Raw genomic sequence first — 21,177 nt, 5'->3', positions numbered from 1 at the left:
AAGGACACAGATGACTGCCAGGCGCCACGCTGTTGGTTGTGCCGGTTGTCAGGACATGAAAGTCAAGATTGTGCAACGAGTTACTCTCTAGTAAGACAAATGGTCCTTTCCACAGATGACGCCCAAGAGAACATAATGGATGCGGAGGAAGCTGTGAAGTCTGCTCCGAACAGCAACACCAAGAAACGCGTTCCTTGGCGTTCCCCCGAAGCCGTTTCTTGGCGGGCACCGAGAAAGCTGGACGGACAATGCCTGGCAGCCAGGTCTTGAGGAAGGCAGCTGAGGAGCGTCCCGAAACAGGCTGTACGCGAGAGCCACCGCTCTTAAGCCAAACAAGTGAAGGGGAAGACATGAACGACAGTACTGAGGCCACTAGCGCAGGAGAGAAAGCAGACACTACCGGAGGGACCACGGCAGGCCGGAAGCGTCCTAGAACGAACATTCCAAAGTCGACGGAGGAGAGCACTGAACACAAGATTAAACGCCTGAAGCGTCAGAGGCATCGCGTTGCTGGCGCCAAGGGTGAAAATTTATGTCCCTGAAATCAAGTCGGCATAATCGTCGGCACTTCGGAGTCAGGTTAGTGAGAAATACCACTCCGGCCTTCTCACTGCAGGGTAGAGCCGCAGTAATTGCCTTACTGCTCGCTCTCGAATAAAATGGGTATGATTGCATTATATCTGACCTTAGAACCGCTCAATGTACGGGTCTACGGTCAAGTCGCAAGAAATATAAGTTCAAACGCATAATTCAAATGACCTAGACTAGGTTAGAGGCGGCCGACAGCATTGTGGCATGAATTTCTTTACGGTGCAATGCGTGATCCGTGATGGGGCAACATCAGTCGCGTGTGCATTTTGTTAATTATGTTGCAATTGTCCTGTAAGACGATTTTCTTCCGCCTTTACACGGGAATCTTGCCTGTTAAAAGGAAGCTTTAGCTCGGGTGCTCCAGTCTACATACATGTAGAAGGAGAATTCGTTTTTATCGGCAACCAATGCACCAAATTTGGCGAAGTTTCTTGTATTCACAAGAAAAACTTAAAATCTAGTGACTTTTGATTTCGATCTTTTTATTCAGGTTGTCAATTTTTTATCCAAATTGACAAAATTTGAAAATTTGCAGAATACAAAACTATCAAGTATACAACTCAGTAACTCGGCAACGAATAAGGATATCACAATTATGTAAATTGCATCTAATGGTACATCTAAAGCAGGCAAATTGATATGTGGTGCATGAATCTAGAAAAATTTAGTGTTATGACAATACAGCTTTTTCAGAACCATTGTAGACAAAGTGACAAATTTACGTAAAATATAATATGACAAATAAGATTTCTCCACTTTCAGAGATCTACTGGAGGCTGTTCACAGAACGACGACATCTGTTGTGGATGCAGAGCTATTAATTTTTAAACTTCATGCTACTATCTTTTTTTTATCTTTCCCATTGTTGAAAATTCTTTTAACAAATTTCAGGCTTTATATCGAAATTCTGCTTCCACTAGACACTATAATTTAGATTAATACCTCAAATTCAACAATTTTTTATGAAAATCGATGCAGAGGTGATCTCAGGAAAACGTTTTTCGGTTTTACATGCGTTTGAATAGGTCATGTCGGAGTTGAGCTGGAGCTAAAGCTTCCTCTTAAAGCGCGGTTAGAAGAAAGAAGGATATATGCGCCTTGGGGAAGGAGGCGGTTTCTCGGGAAAGAAAGTTTAAACTATTGAACGTAGTTTCATTGATTGTATTAATACCATATTCACTTTGGATATGCTACAAAGAACTTTAAAGAACGACTTACCCCTCAATCCACATGGCATTTGTTTTTTACCGCCTGAACCCGATTTTGAACCGGTAGACGTTATCTTGTTTCTCGGACTGCACACAAACTAGCGTAGTCTGTTTGCACATAGGCACTGTGATGTTAAAGGCCGAACTGCGCATGTGTATTTTATGGGGATGGTTGTGGAAGTACGTGATGTGTACAGGATGACTGATTGCGATGAATGTGATGTCTATGTTGGATACTTGAACACACTTTTAAAAAATGTGATCTGTGATCGCAAACACCTATGCAGGGTTGTAGCCAAGCTGGAAATAAGGGGGAAAATGCTTTAACCCAGTGGGTAAGACAGTCAGCTGCTGAAGGTTACGTAGTAGGTGCGAAACTCACCACAACGAACATTTTCTTTTATTTATCTTTTACGCATTGATTTCTTTATAGCGATTCGCCTTACTCGAAAGACAGAAGGATGGAGAGGTTTCCCCGTGGGGTAGGCACATAAATGCTTATGCATTTTAAACAAAGTTTGCAGTTTCTTCCAAAAGGCGATGCCTCGATTGCGATAGCAAATTAATGAACTAGAACACGAAGTAAAGATAGCTGTTTTATCAGCACCATAAACTTGAAAACTTAGGCACAATAAATAAATTAACAAGCATGATGTCACACGCTTACAAGCAAACATGTACACAGGTCACTCGCTAATCGCGGAAACTCGCTGTCAGAACACTCGTGTCGTGAAACGCGGCAGCAGCAGCAGCAGCAGCGAGCGAGCGAAGTGACATTCGTGCTTTCTATCGCTTCAACGCAAAATGGGTGCCGAGAACACAGAGCGCGCACAAAGCTCCGAGCCTCTGACGCGTCTACACTCGCCCCCCAGCGCAGATTGCTCTCAGCATACCTCCACGCTACCGTGCGCAGCCGCCACATGCGTGGTTGGTGCCAGCATAGAGCGTCGCCTCACATCCTTCCATTTCCCCGGGCGCCTCGTAACCTTGAGTGCCTTACGCACGACGGAAGACGCCACGCTTCCTCTTTGATTTCGTCCCTTTCGCGCGGGCGAGATTGAGCTGCGATCGTCGGCACAACTTGCACGCCATCACTCGCACAGACAGGGTGCAACCTCACGGCGATGGCGACACCCAACCAACGCCGACGACGGAAATGCGCTTGGAAATGTCCATATTATTGCTATCACAATAAAAATTCATGCGATAACTCCTCTGGGACTTCTGCATTGTGGGAATTGCTCATCTCTACGTAACCCTGCTTCATTATCAGTGTTATGAAACAGTACAAACGACAGCGCTGCGGCATCGCGAACTGGTGCGGATGGCGGCACAAGGTGCATTGATAACGCAAGTATACTACTGCAGATGACAGCGACAGTTGCGCTGATTACATTCCAATCATCATAAGCCGTTATCGATCTTTAGTGCCTTGCGCATCCGTGTTGAACCATAATGAACTGTGATGGCGGCTGCGAATGGCACTGACGCACAGACTGTATGTTGAAAGCGATCTGCTTAGCGGACAGGGCGCTTAATGCTGATGGCTCCGCGCGCTGTTTTCTTCGCTTCGCGATGAAGAGAGACGCGCGCGATCAAGTCTTGATAGCAATATGCGAAAGGGGCAGGGCTGCGTGTGCTGCGACGTTCGTGATCGCTGTGTCCTCGCCACTTCGTCAGCGTTGAAGCGACATGCAGCACGAAGGTAAAGTCGCTCGCTGCTGTGGTCTGTATATGGAAATCGATCGTCTTACGGGACGGACTGTTTTCTAGCTGGGTAAGCCTAGAAATGCTTACGCATTTAAACACTAAGACAAGTGTATCCTTAGTGTAATGTAGAGAAATTCAAGAGACAGAATTTCACGCAGCGAAAGAACAATATACACGTTGACTTGTTTATGAAGAGCTGTTAACATCTGCCGTAGATAAAGGGCCCCTGAAACGATTTTCGTCATACTCCTAGACGCAGGGGATATCTCTCAATGAATGCTTTCTCTTTGAAATCTTGTCCCCGTATTAGCACAGGTACGAGTAGTTAAACATTACCCTGTGTTCAATGTGTGGCGTGTCCCCTCAGCTTTTACACAGGGCAGCTATCACTATATCCCGTCTCCTTCAAGTGGTGAGGCAAATTTTGACTGCTTCAGGTTGATCTGAACCGACTGTGGTCCCATGAACGTTCCTTACGCAACGTCATCGTCAAGCCTCAGCTGCATGGAAGGAAGTTTCAACGTGATTGCGCGCGGCACGTGCAGTCGCGGACGCTCGCAGCATCGTAATAAGCCCATATAGCAATTTACAAACTACAATGTAGCGCTCTTTCGGTGTACGCTTACGAATGTTTCAATAATGCACTCGTAAGATTACGTTGCAACCTTTAGGGGAAACAGAAGGCGCAGCCGCTAACTTGTAGATGTATGGAAATGGGTATTTACGTTTATGCCACTCTAGCATTTAAAAAATAGCCCCCCCCCTCCCCCCCCCCCCCGTTCTCGAGCGTGTTCCCAGCAGCGTTCGTGAAACGCCGCCAGCACTTCTGCCGAACGCGCGACGCGCTGCCCGCTCCCGCTGCCGTTTCTCAAACGCAGCCTGCTCTTCGGGTGAATGAACCGAACGCGATCTTCTCATCTGACTACCCGGCTTGAACTGACGGGAAGCGAGGGGCGCAAGGCGAGTGAACACGCGACCTCCTCTAGAGAGAAGGGACGCCTGTGATTAAATCGCGCCTTGCGCTGAGTCTACTTCATCCATATAAAACCCTGCTTTAAAGGGTGCGTATGATGAATCGACAGTGGAGGAGTTGGTCAGTCGTCCCGCATCCCGGACGTCGACGGCTCGAATACACCGCACGACAAGAAATCCTTATTTTCACCCGGCTTGGGTTTTTCGTACCGCAACTACGAGAGAGAGAAACAACTTTATTTGCCACTGCAGCGTTGCAAGTTAGGGCAGGTAGGCCTAGTGTGGGTCCCAGGCGGGGGTGACGTCTTGGGCCCAAGAGACATGTGCCAATTGTATTTTCTTCACAAGGGCAGCGGATTGGGCGAGTTGGTGTTGCATGGTAACAATAAAATTTCAAACAGCGCTAAACGACGGGACCAGAATGAGGAGGAGACAAACACGGCGCTGGCAAAATCACGGCCGTGTTTGTCTCCTCCTCATTCTGTTCCCGTCGTTTAGCGCTGTTTAAAATTTTATTGTATTTTCTTGACTGCTCTTGTCAGCAGCTGGTTGGAACGCTCCTCGGAGGGGGCTAGCAGTAATGATTGTGGGGGAGCGTTACCCTCGCATAGCCAGAGAATATCAACCTGAGGGGCGAACACTCCGTGGTCGCACTTAGTACAGACAGGGTCGGAATACACGTCAGTCAATAAATAAATACTAGAATGACTGCAAACGGAATTGGACTGCAGTCGGCGAAGCATGGTGGTTTGCACTCAATCAAGGGGGGGGGGGGGAGGCGGGTACACGCGTCTCGTTTCCTTGAAGAAGTTAGTTTTTTCACCATAGGATTTGGGGCCCTCTGCGAGAGCATCTGGGGCCGAGGGGTGGCCGCGCGGGTAGTTAGGCCCTGGGCTAAACGGTCGACCCCTTCGTTGCCAGAGTTCCCCACGTGAGCAGGTCCCCAAACTAAGCTTACAGTTCTGTCGAGAGCGCCTCGCGCAATCGCGACCACTTCGGCAGCGTTGCAGGAGTGTGTGCTCACTGTAGCGGCGCTGATGAGAGTGGTGGTTGGTGTCGCTACGCAGGCTACGTATGTGCTAGAGTCGCATTAGGCCTCGTCCACGTATGTGGCATGTTCGTCAGCGCTCTGTCTTGTGGTTTCACTTGGCGACGCCAATCGTGGTGGCCCGGTAGCATATTCTTGGCCAAGGGTTTGATGACTAGCTGACTGCGCACTCCAGTCGGCAGGGGACCAGTGGGGTGGATGTCACCTGTAGAGTTGATGTTAAGATGGTTAATAATTTAACGACCCTGTTTGGCATGAGAAAGATGGTGTATCTGTAGTGTCTTGTGTGCCTGTGAGGTTGTTGAGGTTGATCTCTGTGAGGTTGTTGCATACTACAAGCTGGAGGAGACGCTGTCTGCTGTGGGACTCGTGCAGTCCCACGGTCACGTTGTACGACGAGCGCATGGCGCTATTGTCCGCCTCTTCATCTTTGCGGCGGAGGTGGTAATAAGGGTATGCTTAGACAATCCTACTAATGAGGTAGGCTTCTGTGAGGCGCAGGCGTCAGTCTCCCGCACTCCCCTGCGGCGAGTGGCGATGCGGCGTATTAGGCCGTTGATTTGGTGAGCTGTGGTTCGGGCAACACCTTTTAACGCGACAGCGTTAACAAGCTCGTGTCGCAGAAAAGCCGGTGTCGTCGGCGTCAGTGTCGGCGGCGTCGCGTTGGCCGTGAGCAATAAATCTTTGAAGGCCCTTCATAAATAATTAAAAAAAATAAGTGTGCTGGGTGGGAATTGAACCAGGGTATCGGGAGTGTGAAACGGAGGCGCTACCACTCAGCCTCGAGTTCGGTAAATTAAAGAGGGACAAATGCGCCTCTAGTGAATGCGGTGTTGCCTTAGAAACGTACCGTAGAAAGTTATACTGCGGTGTATATCGGTAATTATGAGCATGTAAATTACAGCAGTCGCAGTTACACGAGTTGCAAGGTACGTTTCCGCTACATTTCTTCTGCGCTCTGAGCACACGCAGAGCCATCTTGCGGCAAACACAGAAAGCCCCTCCTCTCAATGTACGGCGCTGTCCCGACACGTGGCGCACCACTCGCCCCATGATCGCGTCCGCCTTCGTGGCGCATCGCGGCCCGGCTGTCCGTGCCGATCGCGGCGTTTGGCTCGCGTAGATCGTTTCAGTGTGCGGTGCGAACGGGGTGCGATAACGCTATCACGTTCCACTCTTGAAGGCGCAGCTTAAGCGTCCTCCAAGTTTTGCATCCGCAATGTGGTGGTAATGCGTTCGTGATTCCAGATAACTTCCGGTCAGCCATTTTTTACAGTCCAGTTAGCCAAGAAAATATAGGTGTTTTGTAGCATAGGATACTGTACGCACATATTCTTGATTTTTTCAGGTATCAGAAACGTGCTCCATGGTGTCGAAATCATGTATTTGCTTTTTTTGTTGCACTCTTTACAATGCACTTGTCCAACACTCCAATTCCCCAATAAAACTGGTGCCAGCCGGAGGGTGGTATAAATTTGTAGACTATTATAACGTGTTCTTGCGGAGCGCTTAACCGGATGTCTTCCGGGAACTCTGTTTGTAAACGTGAAAATGATCTGATGCTTGAAAAACGAAGAATCGATGGAACAAGTGTCGTCTCATTTGGTGAGCGCGGGTTAAGCGAAACCGTTTGGACGCTGCGTATATGCACAGCGAGCACTGCTGCCTCAAACCAGAGACCAAAAGTGCGCCGATTCTCTTCGGCATCGTGAGGCGCTTTCCTCTTGTGTCGCTCGCTTCCCTCGCAGCGACAAACATAATTGCGCCGATTTCACAGATCCGACATCTACGCCTGCGCTTAAAAACAGATCCATTGGGAACGGAACCCACAGTTTCTGCGCGGGAGGCGCCGAGGCTACTGCTACACAAAAGTGTAACTGGTCTTCTGACGGACGCTCTGCCTCGTTGTAATGCAATTTCAATTTCCTTCACAACGGTTTCTTTTTTCGAATCTCTCCTTTTAGTATATCCTGCTGCTATCATTCTTGGCAAATTCTATGCCAATCTTAGGTTCTTTCGAATGCACAATCTACGTGCACCTCTGAAAGCCCGTCATCAAAACTGCGGGCGACCGCTGTTCACCAAGGAGGTTGGCTTTGACGCTAGCGTGTTGCGCTCGCGACTTCTTCTGCGCGTAGTCAATGCAGTTGTCTCCCTGCATACATCTGCAGTGCAAGACGACTGTGGTGCTGGCATTACTCATTTTCCTTCCGCGAAAGCAGACAATGCTGCTCCTATCATAACGTGAAAAAACTTCGGCATCTGATCAGCTGCAATTGCCAGAGCGGTAGTATGCCATTGGTTTGAGTACATATTTTTTAAGAGAACACAAATTGATATGCATACGTTTTCTATTAAATATCAGCTTAATGCAGCTGCATGATTCAAGCATTCTCGATCATGCAACGTGGGTAGACAATCGGATAGCTCACCGCACCGACGTCATCGGCGCCTTTACATAGCTGGATTGGAAAGGGGGCGGCTGATTATTCGTGGGAGTGGTGCCACGGCAGTCGGCAATGTTGCACACTTATAAGACCTTGTAATACTTTGTATGCTTTCCGCTGAGTGCTTAGATGTGTCTATGGCAAGAAGGGCCTAAGCTAACGATCTTGTGTGTTTGTACAAAAATGTCATTATTATTTAAGGGTACTTTAGGCAAGATGGTAAACATTGGTGATGTGCACATAAACTTCCTCATCTTTCTCGTAAAAGAGTTTTTTTGTAGCAGCACCGAATGTTTAAACAATCACTTGCGCTAGCTTGCTGCAGTCTAACGCTTAAACTAAATTACTCGATGAAGTGAGACTTATTTCGAGGAACAGTAAAATACGTAATTCATTATTTAAAATATACCGCAAATTAGGCTCACTACAAATTAATTTATAGAACATATTGCAATCTTCAAATTTGTTGTTCGATCGTAAGGCATAGCGCCTTGGAGCTAATGCTGAGGCTGGCCCTGGGTTCGAGATATGTGCCGCCAAACTTAAGATAAACGTTCACTGCGTTTCTAATTAGGTCTTTGATAATACGGTATCTTATACATTGAAGCACAAAAGTAACGGAACTTCGATGTATTCCGTCGCACACATGGAAAATAATTACCTTGAAACTCGTGCGATGCTGAGAATTTGCTCCAGGAGGATACGCCTTTCCAACTTACCGGCTGGAATTCGTAAACTGAAATACGTGCGTTCTAGCAATTACCCAAAGCGTCAAACGCTCCGTACAGCGCTTGGGCGCACATATGTTGAAAGTGATCTGCAATGTGGACAAAGTGCGCCGAGTGCTGCCGGCGCACACCTTTGCACGTTCCTTTCTGCCGCAACCAACACCTATTTGTGCATATAACCAACGCCTCCTTTATTTAAATAAAGGAGGCGTTGATATAACGCACGCGTCATTTCAGGTATTTTCTGCATTTATTATTGTTTGGGGTATTTTCATTCTTTTATTCGTAGCTTCGTATATTTTGTATCTTAGTCACATCTTCCCTCCCTGTCTTCTAACTGGTCGTCATTTCCGGCTTTCAGTCATCAAGTAGGCATGTGTTCGAACAAGACGAACTGTTCTTTCACACAAATTTTCAAATTGATGTTTCTATTCTTACGTTATTGCTAGTCATTTTCACTTGTGTGTCTTTTATTCTCTTGTTCATATTGTCATGTGGTAGTGACGGTGAAGAAAGCAGCAATACGGTGAAATGCAAAACTAGCTTTTATTGGGCGAACCTGTGCCCACAAAAACAGGCTACACTTATAGCACAACGATAGCAGCGAACACGGTCGGCGATCGTCGAAAATCTGATCAGCGGGTCAAGCGCGTCGGCTTTTAAAGAACAGTCGCCGAATGCTCGAGACTAAATGTTCGTGCCCGCGTGCCTTCAACAAAGTTCTACACCATTCGGGTCAGGTGATGAAATCAGATAACATAAGGTTCGGCGACAACAGATAGCGGATAGAAGCACCGATAATTTTCCAGAAACTTCGGATACATGCAGGCGCGTCCCACGCTGTGCGATTACATTTGTTATGCGGGGAAGCATGGTTGCCCGATAAAGATAAGTACACGTGTCAATATCCCCCTCTTAAGAAGCATCGTCCCGATGCTACAAATATAAGAGAGCGAAACACAAAAGGACACTATTAAACATAAGTAACAAAACAACAAAAAGAAACAAAGTCGGAAGGTCAGTTACGCAAAGCCCCAAATTTCATTAACGCTGGTAGTACGGCTTGAGTCGCACAACGTGGACTATTTCAGGTCATGAGCGGAGCCGCTGTGATAGCGAAATGCCGTCTGGCACGACCTCATAGTCCAGTGCGCCAACACGTCGGATGATCTTGTACGGTCCGAAATAGCGACGCAAAAGCTTCTCGCTCAGTCCTCGTCGGCGTATTCGGGTCCAAACCCAAACACGGTCACCGGGCTGGTACTCGACGAAACGTCGTCAAAGGTTGTAGTGTCGGCTGTCGGTCCTCTGCTGGTTCTTGATTCGCAGGCGGGCGAGCTGTCGGGCTTCTTCGGCGCGCTGGAGATAGGTAACGACGTCAAGATTTTCCTCGTCAGTGACGTGCGGCAGCATGGCGTCGAGCGTCATCGTCGGGTTCCTGCCGTAAACCAGCTTAAATGGCGTGATCTGTGTTGTTTCTTGCCGTGCCGTGTTGTAAGCGAAGGTTACATACGGCAGGACCGCGTCCCACGTCTTGTCCTCAACGTCGACGTATATCGCTAGCATGTCGGCGAGGGTCTTGTTCAGGCGCTCCCTGAGGCCATTCGTTTGCGGATGGTAGGCAGTTGTCCTCCTGTGGCTTGTATGGCTATATTGCAGAATGGCTTGGGTGAGCTCTGCTGTAAAAGCCGTTCCTCTGTCGATGATGAGGACTTCTGGGGCACCATGTCGCAGCAGGATGTTCTCGACGAAAAATTTCGCCACTTCGGCTGCGCTGCCCTTTGGTAGAGCTTTAGTTTCAGCGAAGCGGGTGAGATAGTCCGTCGCCACGACGATCCACTTATTCCCGGATGTTGACGTCGGAAACGGCCCCAACAAATTCATCCCAATCTGCTGGAATGGTCGACGAGGAGGTTCGATCGGCTGTAGTAACCCTGCTGGCCTTGTCGGCGGTGTTTTGCGTTGTTGACAGTCTCGGCATGTCTTGACGTAACGGGTGACGTCGGCGGTCATACGCGGCCAGTAATACCTTTCCTGTATCCTCGACAGCGTCCAGGAGAATCCTAGGTGCGCAGCGGTAGGATCGTCGTGTAAGGCGTGCAGTATTTCTGGACGCATTGCCGACAGAACAACAAGAAGGTAGTTGGCGCGGACTGATGAGAAGTTCTTCTTCACGAGTAGGTTGTTTTGAAGCGTGAACGAAGATAATCCACGCTTAAATTCCCTAGGAACAACGTCGGTGTACCCTTCCAAATACTCGACTAGGGCTTTTAGCTGCGGGTCCGCTCGTTGTTGTTTGGCGAAGTCTTCCGCGCTTATTATTCCAAGGAAGGCGTCGTCATCCTCGTCATCTTGCGGCGGCGGGTCAATGGGGGCGCGTGATAGGCAATCGGCATCTGAGTGTTTACGTCCGGACTTGTATGTTACAGGGATGCGGTATTCTTGTAGTCTGAGGCTCCCCGTGCCAGCCGTCCTGCGGGGTCCTTTAAGTTAGCCAGCCAACGCAACGCGTGATGGTCGCTGACCACTTTGAATGGCCTGCCATAGAGGTAAGGGGGAAATTTCGCTGTAGCCAAAACGATGGCGAGGCATTCCTTTTCGGTTGTAGAATAATTGCCTACCGCTTTTGACAACGACTGGCTAGCGTAAGCTATCACGTGTTCATGTCCATCTTTTCTCTAGACTAGGATGACACCGAGGCCTAGGCTACTGTCGTCAGTGTGTGTTTCGGTATCGGCGTGCTCGTCGAAGCGCGCAAGTACGGGTGGCGACTGAATGCGTCGTTGGAGTTCTTGAAATGCGTCGGCCTGCGGTGTTTCCCACTTGATCTCGACGTCACATTTAGTTAGCTTTGTCAGCGGCTCAGCGAAGCGTGAAAAGTCCTTGACAAATCGTCTGTAGTAGGCGCACATGCCAAGAAATCTACGCACTGCCTTCTTGTCGATGGGCTGTGGGAACTTTGCAATGGCATCTGTCTTCTGCGGGTCGGGGCGGACTCCAGACTTGCTGGTAACCTGGCCTAGGTACAGAAGCTCATCGTAAGCGAAGCGGCACTTTTCTGGCTTCTGAGTGAGCCCTGATGACTTGATGGCATCTAGTACTGCTGCAAGCCGCCGAAGGTGATCGTCGAAATTTCCGGCGAAGACAACGACGTCATCCAAGTAAACGAGACAGGTCTGCCCCTTCAATCCTGCTAAAACCGTGTCGATCACGCGTTGGGGCGTTGCAGGCACCTAGCACTTTTCAAACGGCATACCCTTGAACTCGTAGAGGCCGTCTGGTGTGATGAAGGCGGTCTTCTCGCGATCTCTTTCGTCGACTTCTATTTGCCAATAGCCTGACTTGAGTTCCATCGACAAGGAGTATTTAGCGTTGCAGAGCCGATCCAATGCGTTGTCTATCTTTGGAAGGGAGTATACGTCCTTCTTCGTGATCTTGTTCAGACGACGATAATCGACGCAGAAACGTAGGGTTCCGTCCTTTTTATTCACCAGGACAACAGGGGATGCCCAGGGGCTTTTCAACGGCTGGATGATGTCGTCGCGCAACTTTTCGTCGACTTGTTCTCTTATAGCTTCATGTTCTCGCGGAAACTCGGTAAGGGCTCTGGCGGAGTGGTCGAGTGCACTCCTCGGTGATTATGCGATGCTTGGCGACTGGTGTTTGTCGAATCCTCGATGACGTCGAAAAGCAGCCTTTGTGTCGTCGGAGCAGACTTCTGAGCTGCTGTTGCTTAATCATAGGGAGATTTGGATTAATGTCGTAGTCTGGTTCGGGAACGATGGTCGTCGGGGTAGATGCGGCGGAATCCGCGAGGACAAACACATTACTTGTTTCTAGAATTTACTCGATGTACGCGATCGTCGTGCCCTTGTTGATGTGCTTGAACTCCTGGCTGAAGTTTGTCAGCAACACCTGAGTTTTCCCTCCATGCAGTCGAGCGATCCCTCTTGCGACGCAAATTTCACGGTGTAGCAGTAGACGTTGGTCGCCTTCGATGAAGCCTTCTACGTCAGCGGGTGTTTTGGTGCCGACCGAAATAACAATGCTGGAGCGAGGCGGGATGCTCACTTAATCTTCGAGCACACTCAAGACGTGGTGACTACGAGGGCTCTCCGACGGTATCTCGTTGTCTCCCGACAACATCACTGACTTCGACTTGAGGTCGATGATTGCGCCGTGTTGGTCCAGGAAGTCCATACCGAGAATGACGTCTCGCGAACACTGTTGGAGGATAACGAAGGTGGCAGGATAAGTCCGGTTATGAATGGTTATTCTTGCCGTGCAGATTCCAGTCGGCGTGATGAGGTGTCCTCCAGTGGTCCGAATTTGAGGGCCTTCCCATGCGGTCTTAACTTTCTTCAACTAGGCGGCGATGTGTCCACTCATTACGGAGTAATCAGCCCCTGTGTCCACTAAGGCGGTAACTGCGAGGCCGTCCAGAAGCACTTCGAGGTCGGTGGTTCTTTGTCTGGCGTTGCAGTTAGCTCTTGGCATCGGATCACGGCTGCGTTGCGTTGACCTGCGGCTGGTATGTGACGCCGTCAGGTCATGTTGCGTCGTCGCATTCTTTCTTTCCAGACTTCGTCGGGACGGCGGCGGGTCGTTATGTCGTCGAGATCGTTTCGTCGTCGTCTTCGTCGGCGGCGGAGGATCTTCGTCAGTTCGACGGACAGCAACCGCACCTCCATTGGTTGCTGCTTTTAGTTTTCCGGATATGGGCTCGCTGACCGGCCCCGGGCTGGGCCAGTGAATGGTCGGCGCTGTGGCGACAGGTAGCGGCCTGGTGATTGCGAACGTGACGGTCGTCGAGAGCTCCACTGAGCAGCCGCGAGATAGTCAGCGATATCGCGAGGACGTTCTTCTTGCTGCGGGCGCGGAGCGTTGACGGCGAAACCTCGCAGTCCCATCTCCCGGTATGGACATCGTCGGTAGACGTGACCCGCTTCTCCGCAGTGGTAGCACAGCGGGCGATGGTCAGGAGCGCGCCATACATCTGTCTTCCTCGGGTAGCTGCGCTGGGCGACGGGTGGGCGTGCTGGCGGTGGGGGTGGTCGACGGAATTGCGGCGTTACAGGGCCTTGGCGTGGTCGCGGAGGAGGACCTTGAGGGCGTGTGACGACGGCGTAGGTCATCGCTTCTGGCTGGGGTTGCGGTGATTGAGGTTGCACCTCCGGAACTCCAAGCGACCGCTGAACCTAATCTTTGACGATGTCAGCAATCGAGGCCACTTGAGGCTGCGACGACGGGAAGATCTTCTGAAGCTCCTCTCGTACGACTGCCCTGATAGCCTCGCGCAGGTCGTCGGAGGCCAGTGATTGAACGCCGGCATAATTTGTACAGTTGGTGCGGCGGTCGAATTGCCGGCTTCGCATCTCGAGTGTCTTCTCGATGCTAGTGGCCTCGCGAAGAAACTCGTCGACGGTCTTCGGTGGGCTTCGTACCTTACCGGCGAAAAGTTCCTCCGCTGGGGCAGCCATTGGGGTTGTCTTGACCACGATCTTCTTTGTCGTCTCAGGTAGAAGTCCGTGCTCTGGGGGCAGTCCTTGCAGTCTGCGGCTAGCACGCTGGTCTTGGCCGATGTTGGTTCTGTCCTCGGGCTTCGGGCTTGGATCGCGGCTTTGCGGGGGCGTTCGGTACATGAACGCATAAGCACCTCCACCAGATGTCACGTGGTAGTGATGGTGAAGAAAGCAGCAATACGGGGGAATACAAAACTAGCTTTTATTGGGCGAACCTTTGCCCCCAAAAACAGGCTACTCTTATAGCACAACGATAGCGGCGAACACGGTCGGCGATCGTCGAAAATCTGATCAGCGGGTCAAGCGCGTCGGCTTTTAAAGAACAGTCGTAATGTTCCAGACTAATCGTTCGGACCCGCGTGCCTTCCACAAAGTTCTATACCATTCAGGCCAGGTGATGAAATCAGATAACCTAAGGCTCGGCGACAACAGATAGCGGATAGAAGCATAGATAATCTTCCAGAGACTTCGGATACATGCATTCGCGTCCCACGCTGTGCGATTACATTTGTTAGGCGGCGAAACATGGTTGCCCGATAAAGATAAGTACACATGTCAATATATTACTTTATTTTCGCTAATGTACTTTTGCATTTAGAAATTTAGAAATGACGTGTGCATTTGTGTTTTTGCACACGTCAAATAAACATTTAACTTTCAGTATTGCCTCGAAGCCTGTTCTTATTTTTGGTTCTTGTTTTCATGCCATGATAATGGATGATCATTCATAGAAATCCATTATCTTCTGCTTCTATCGCGTAGACTGTCCACGTGTTCTCTAACTTTGCGTCCTCACGCAGCACATTCAATTTTATTTTTCAACTCCGCGAATTTACAAGACGATGTAGGTAAGATTCGAGCAGTTCTAGTTGGCCGGATTGGAGCGTGTAAACGACAGGCAGGCGCATCGTTGATTCATTTAATGTAGTGACGATCACGGTGCTCGCCACGATGCCTGCAGTCAAGTTTGTTTTTAGGTGGAAGACACAAAATTTGCAAAACAAATCGTTGGTGCCGGATACCAAGCGTCATCATTTCTACAATTGACGGTATTCTTGCCATTTCCTTATTAAATTACGTTTTCGCAAAATTTGTACATCGCAAGCTAGGGCAATTTCGTCGAGCTTATGCATTCTCGGATTCTGTTTTGCGACCTAATAGTCATTTTGAGTTCGTTTTTGTCCTACATGCGCCAAGAGCTCAGAAGTACTTAATCGCAACAGTCATTACGGATAAAACTGCAGCTGTGGGATTAGCGCGCAGCAGATTAGGCTTAAGGACTACGGTGAAAACTGTGGGTAAGCGTATGGTGAAATGATTTTCTTATGTTTTATTGATTCCGTTACAGAGGGAGCCCATTGTCATGTTCGAGGGTCTACTTCTCGCGTTGGCCTTCTTTTGCCTCGTCTGCAACAAGAATGGGCTTAGAGTTGACGACGCTGATGGAGGATACATCGATCTACTAGTGTCCATCCACCCAGAAACCAGGCCGAATGAAGTGATTGTGGACAACCTAAAGGCATGTGCGAGATTTCATGCTTTATTTTACGCTACCTGTAAAAGAATGTTGTTAGATGCGGTACACAACAACGGTCGGATCTCAGATGACAAATAGCGCTGATTTCTTTTGTTACTACCTTGATCCTGGTGTGACCTTTAAGTATAATTCATATGGGACAGCTGTTACCCATCATGTTGTATTACCTAATCCTTCGTTGTTTGTTTTACTGTGACAGGTTAGATATCTAGCCATTCTAGTAGAGCATGTCCTATATGTCCCCTAACCTTGACGCAGGAAGCACATGCTTCTTCTTCGTTAGTCTACCTCGCCTTCTAACTACGTTTGCTAAGGCGTCCTAAGGCATCCTGATCTCACTTAGAAAAGTACAGAGTTCCGCTTCGAATTATTGTAAGTAGTTTATATCCTGATATTGTTTTTACCTCTGAAACAGTGACAGATGGCCATATTATAATCAATCGTTACCACTCAGGACGTGGCCTCAGCTTCTCTGAGCCCGTTTGACGTTCTTTGTCGCCATGATGCTTAGTATATTGGTCGCATGCTTGACGGTATGCTTCCAAGCTGTTTTCCTCCATTGTGAGTGATAATAATTTGTCTGTACTAATAATTTATCTGTAATAATTTGTCCGAATACCTGTAAAATCTCGCAACCTATTTACTTTCTTTATTGTTCATCTGTGGTTCTTCGAAATCAGTTTACTTGGAGCGTACTCACTTCAATACTTGTCCAGCCTATATTACCCTGTAGGTCTCCAGTTGTAGTCTACCAGTCAGCACTCAATGCGAGGCACCCCACTGACCTCCAGTTGCGATCAAGTTTGGATTGCACCTCTCGTTTCAAGCAAACAAGCGCATTTCGAAATGTAATTCATGAAGCGATTATACTTTTCAATATACCCCGCAACACCTCCTAACTATCGTATCCAGATATTGTGTGTTTCGCTGTGGCTGCATTTCTCTTCGCCTTTGCTGTTGTTGTTTTTTTTGTTTCCATATATCTAGTGTCATTGGAAAGCCATAAAACCAAGTATATCTTCGGCTACCCGAGGCGTATCCAGGCCCTGCATAGAAGCAGTCTAGTACAGCTTTTGTGCAATACCACAACACAATATTCTAATGCTAAACTTAAATCTTAACCCCTCCCTTTCCTGCGGAAAGTATTGGCCAGGTGTTGCATATCACATTGTTTCTCTGCCTACAACCCAATGTCTCGTTTAAAACCAACTTTGGAGTTGTTGCTCTAATATCCTGCCCGCCTGTTTGTATGGGATAATGAACCGATGCTGAAATATTGCAGCCCCCTTTTCATCCTTACTACCTATCTTTCTGCGCACCTTTGTACTTTGTTCCTTGGATATTTCAGCTTTCTAATCACTTCTCGTCGCTATCCGTTCAATGCAAACAGCATTTTGTAACTAAATGTCCTTAAAAGCTGTACATAGTCGTGGCCTAAGCACTCTTGTTCAAGAATTTCCACAAAATTATGCGGTTAGCCTTATATTATGCTCTCGTAATGGCCAAAAAAGGCATTTTAAAGGTCGTCTTATTTGATTTTCTTGCCAGTGGCGCTCGCATAATGAGGATAATGCTAGTGATGATCATTTAGTGGGAGCCCATTAAAAACGGCGTGGTGACGAATAGTTAGGTAGTTTGCTTGTATTAATCAGTTATGCGTCTTATGTATTTCCATTCTATCATTTTTGTATACTGGTTCTTAATCTTCTTGCTCTTTCTGAAAGCTTCTCTATCATGTACTGCCACCTATCCTGTAATTAATCCGGTCGTATCAATCCGCTTCTTGCTTCTTTTTCAACAATACTCCAAATCCCTCTTGCTTATCTCGACTGCTGACCGGTTGATTCTTCCGTCCACTACAGAAGCTTCTGGATGGTATACGTTACCTACAGGTCTCATTGGGTGAAGCCCTTCGCATTCCACTAGGATGTGCTCAGTGGTCGCCAGATTTTGCTGCACCATACACATGCCTCATCTAGATCTTAATATTTGCTTCGGTATCTATTCTTCCTTAGGCAGCAAGTGGGAGCCTCAAATAGCAAGGCACTTCCTTTCTTGTTACCGTACAGGTATTTCTTTTTAATTTTCCTTCTCATTCTCAAAAATCTACATGGTCATTTTCGTTTTTATTTGCATCGAATTCAGTGCCTCTGTTTCTCTCTCTTTATCCAGTGATTGATGGTTGTCGATTAACACTTTCAATTACCTGGTATTTGGTTGCCCACTTTCATGAACTTTTACTTCATTCTGTGAACGTGCTTTTCAGGGACAGATACGTACGCACTTTAGCCGCAATTGGTTTGATCGAGGTTCCTGGGTCATCAAAATAAAATTTTCTATGCTCTTCTCTCTCTTCAAACAAAGCCCAATCTATGTCAAATATTCATTTTAAGCACAGAGTGGAATTTGCCAACTGTATCGCTTCCACCATTACCGCTTTCCAGATTCCTTGCATCATCTCATATTTATTGTGGGCTCCAAAGTGCTCTTATGTTTCTTTTTTGCTGCATTGCGCTTGCCTTTTATATTGAGATTACCTTGGTGGGCACTGCAGTAAATATTTTGCTTCGTTTATGTATACGCATAGGCTCTTATACTGCTTGAATATTCGTACAACTTGCTGTTAAATTGACACTGCGCAATTACTCTTGGCTTCATTAAAGATCATAATTCTCCATTTTTCTATGCTAAATTAAGGCCTAGATTTATCGCAACGTTCCCATACGTATTCCCAAGTGCATAAATTTCTTGCATTATCCGCAAGTAGTAATATGTAGTCAACATGCATTAGTCTGGGGACCTTCAGCTGAGCAATTTTGCCATTAGGCATGTATCATAAATCAAACCCTCGTTCACGATTTTCCAGTCGTGTTTCTATGCCCTTAAAATAAGACGTAAAATCCAATCGTAAAAGAGGATGGATGGATGGATGGATGGATGGATGGATGGATGGATGGATGGATGGATGGATGGATGGATGGATGGATGGATGGATGGATGGATGGATGGACGGACGGACGGACGGACGGATGGATGGATGGATGGATGGATGGATGGATGGATGGATGGATGGATGGACGGACGGACGGACGGACGGACGGAAGGACGGACGGACGGACGGACGGACGGACGGACGGATGGACGGATGGATGGATGGATGGATGGATGGATGGATGGATGAGGCTCAAGAATATAAATCGGGTGGTGGCTTGCGCCACCTAGCCGTGAAAAGAAATGTGTTTTCTACTTTGTGGATGGTAAACATTGTGGGATCTCCCACGTGCTGTTAGGATAAAGGAAAGACGGCACTCTAGTGCAAACTATCGCAAGGGTATTTATTGCGCCTTTCATACGCTAATGCGTTCTAGTCGAATTACTATCCTCAGAGCATGTTGATGGGCGCGCGACAAAACTCGCAAGTCCAACTCACCCGACTGGATATCGAACGCGTATGTTAGCCCCATGCTGGACACCACCAGTGCCTGTCGTTTACTACTACAGGGAGTTTACTCCCTGTAGCGCACGACTAACCCCGCCGATAGGCTGCGTTATCGCCGCAACACTCGCGCCATCTCTCGTAATTCACTGAACCACTCCGACCGCCACTGGCACTAATGTACGGGGAGAATCCTGATTACACGAGATGCGAGAGCCATGTGGGGATAACATCATCAGGAGATGCGCGAGAGTCGAGCATTCCTGCATATTTCACTCTTTCCGTGGTTTTAGCCACCAGTCAGATAACCTGCGCTGGGCATTTCTACCCACTTGAAGTATAATTGGCCTCCGCAGTTCCTAAACCCCAATGCTTTGAAAAGAAACCAGCCCCATTGCTTTGAAATGTATATCAAGGCTCCTGATAAGAGATTATAATGTCTTCAGCCTTTTCCTTCTCCCCTCCACAAGCACGGCATAATGGGGTTATCCCTTGGTACTTCAATCGGTGCGTCCTAATACTCCCGTGCTGCTTTCAATCATGGGCGCAAATTAATTCATTCTTACCAATGACTAGCAAAGACTGGAACAGCTTATCCCCTTCATTAACAGGTATAATCAATCCACTTATGTTTAGAAACGCACTTGAAAACGAACTTTTGTAATATACTTACCATTTGTCTTGCCTATGTGTATGTACCTTTCTCTATTGCAGCGTTTTCATCAGTTTTCATCAGCATCATGATCAAAAAGTTAACAATGCATTTTGTAAATCTACTGTACATATTATGTTTTTTTTATTTTTTAATCTATTTACCATTGTGTACATCACATTTGTATTTTTTGTACCTCTGTTTATTATCATCGGATGTCAACTCAAAATTTGGAATTATTACTGCTGTTATAATTATTTTTTTGTTTGAGTTACTTTTACCGATGTTTACTTTGTATTCCCTTAGCCCCTCCCCTCTATAATGTACTATGTACCTTGAGGGTAAAATGAATGAAATGAAATGAAATGAAAGAACAAATAGCTTTCCCTGGAATTAGTGTGAACATGACCTTTGCCAATATTCTGCGTCAAATTCTCTGCGTTCACAATGATGATATTGTGTGTATGCCTTTATTCCCCGGACCCCACACTGTTTCTTTAACCTTTTTTTAAACCGATGATTCTCAGTTTACGCAACTGCTGTCGAAATAGTTTTTAGACAATTTCATGGTTTGCTTCGTCCATTTTGTGCCACAATTCCTCATGTGCAAGTAGCTTCATGTACAAGTAGCTGCAAACTTTCCTAGCCCACCGCAGTCCCCCCTTTTATCAATTGCGCCTTGCAGCTTCCCTGTTCTCGAATGATGCGCATCCCATGTGACCCTGCACCCCCTTACTCGGTGTTTCCGTGTGCTTTCAAAGCAAAGCTACCTACTCCACGTTGCTTAATTTCCAACCTTTGTCGAACTCTGATCTTATGCACAGGAATGCATTGCCGAAAGTTAGAAATATCATCCCTTCCTAATCCTTCTCACCACTTCGTACCTATTGTAGTTCCACATTGCCATATTTTACATCACAGCTGAATCCCAGCTCCTTTTATTTTTTGCAAATTTTTCATGTTCCATTACGCACTCAGCCCGACTGTTTATCCATACGCCATGATATTTTTGCCGATCGCCTACCTCCAGCGTAACCTCCTGTATTTATTTATTTATTTATTTATTTATTCATTTATTTATTACAAATACTTTCAGAGCCCGAGGGCATTACAGAAAGGAGTCGGTAATACATATACAAGTGTGCAATAATACAATTTATGAAAATACAAGTCAACAAAATAAGTAATCCTATATGGCACTCCTGAACTTAGTGTCGATAGTTGCAGCGATGGATGCAGAAAGGTTGTTCCATTCTGCGCTGGTTTTTTGGAATGCAAGAATTATATGAGTTGGTTCCGCAAAATAGCACACCAACCTTGAACTTG

At 47.4% G+C, this 21,177-nt stretch overlaps 1 protein-coding gene across 5 annotated transcripts in view; it reads left to right on the top strand.

The window, feature by feature from the left end:
• LOC135907494 (calcium-activated chloride channel regulator 1-like) overlaps positions 1-21,177 on the top strand; it is a 158,352-nt gene that overhangs the window by 5,261 nt on the left and 131,914 nt on the right. For 4 of the 5 annotated variants that reach the window (XM_065439194.2, XM_070520899.1, XM_065439193.2 and 1 more), the window contains exon 3: positions 15,575-15,745. In XM_065439194.2, the coding sequence (XP_065295266.1) occupies positions 15,590-15,745 (156 nt within the window). In that variant the 5' untranslated portion in view covers positions 15,575-15,589. Of the gene's footprint in view, positions 1-466; positions 580-15,574; positions 15,746-21,177 lie in introns of those variants that run through there. The other variant, XM_070520898.1, reaches the window with a different exon arrangement.

This window comes from Dermacentor albipictus, chromosome 6, assembly GCF_038994185.2.
Source record: "Dermacentor albipictus isolate Rhodes 1998 colony chromosome 6, USDA_Dalb.pri_finalv2, whole genome shotgun sequence".
Lineage (NCBI taxonomy): Eukaryota > Metazoa > Arthropoda > Arachnida > Ixodida > Ixodidae > Dermacentor > Dermacentor albipictus.
This window is presented reverse-complemented; position numbering and strand designations above follow the sequence as displayed.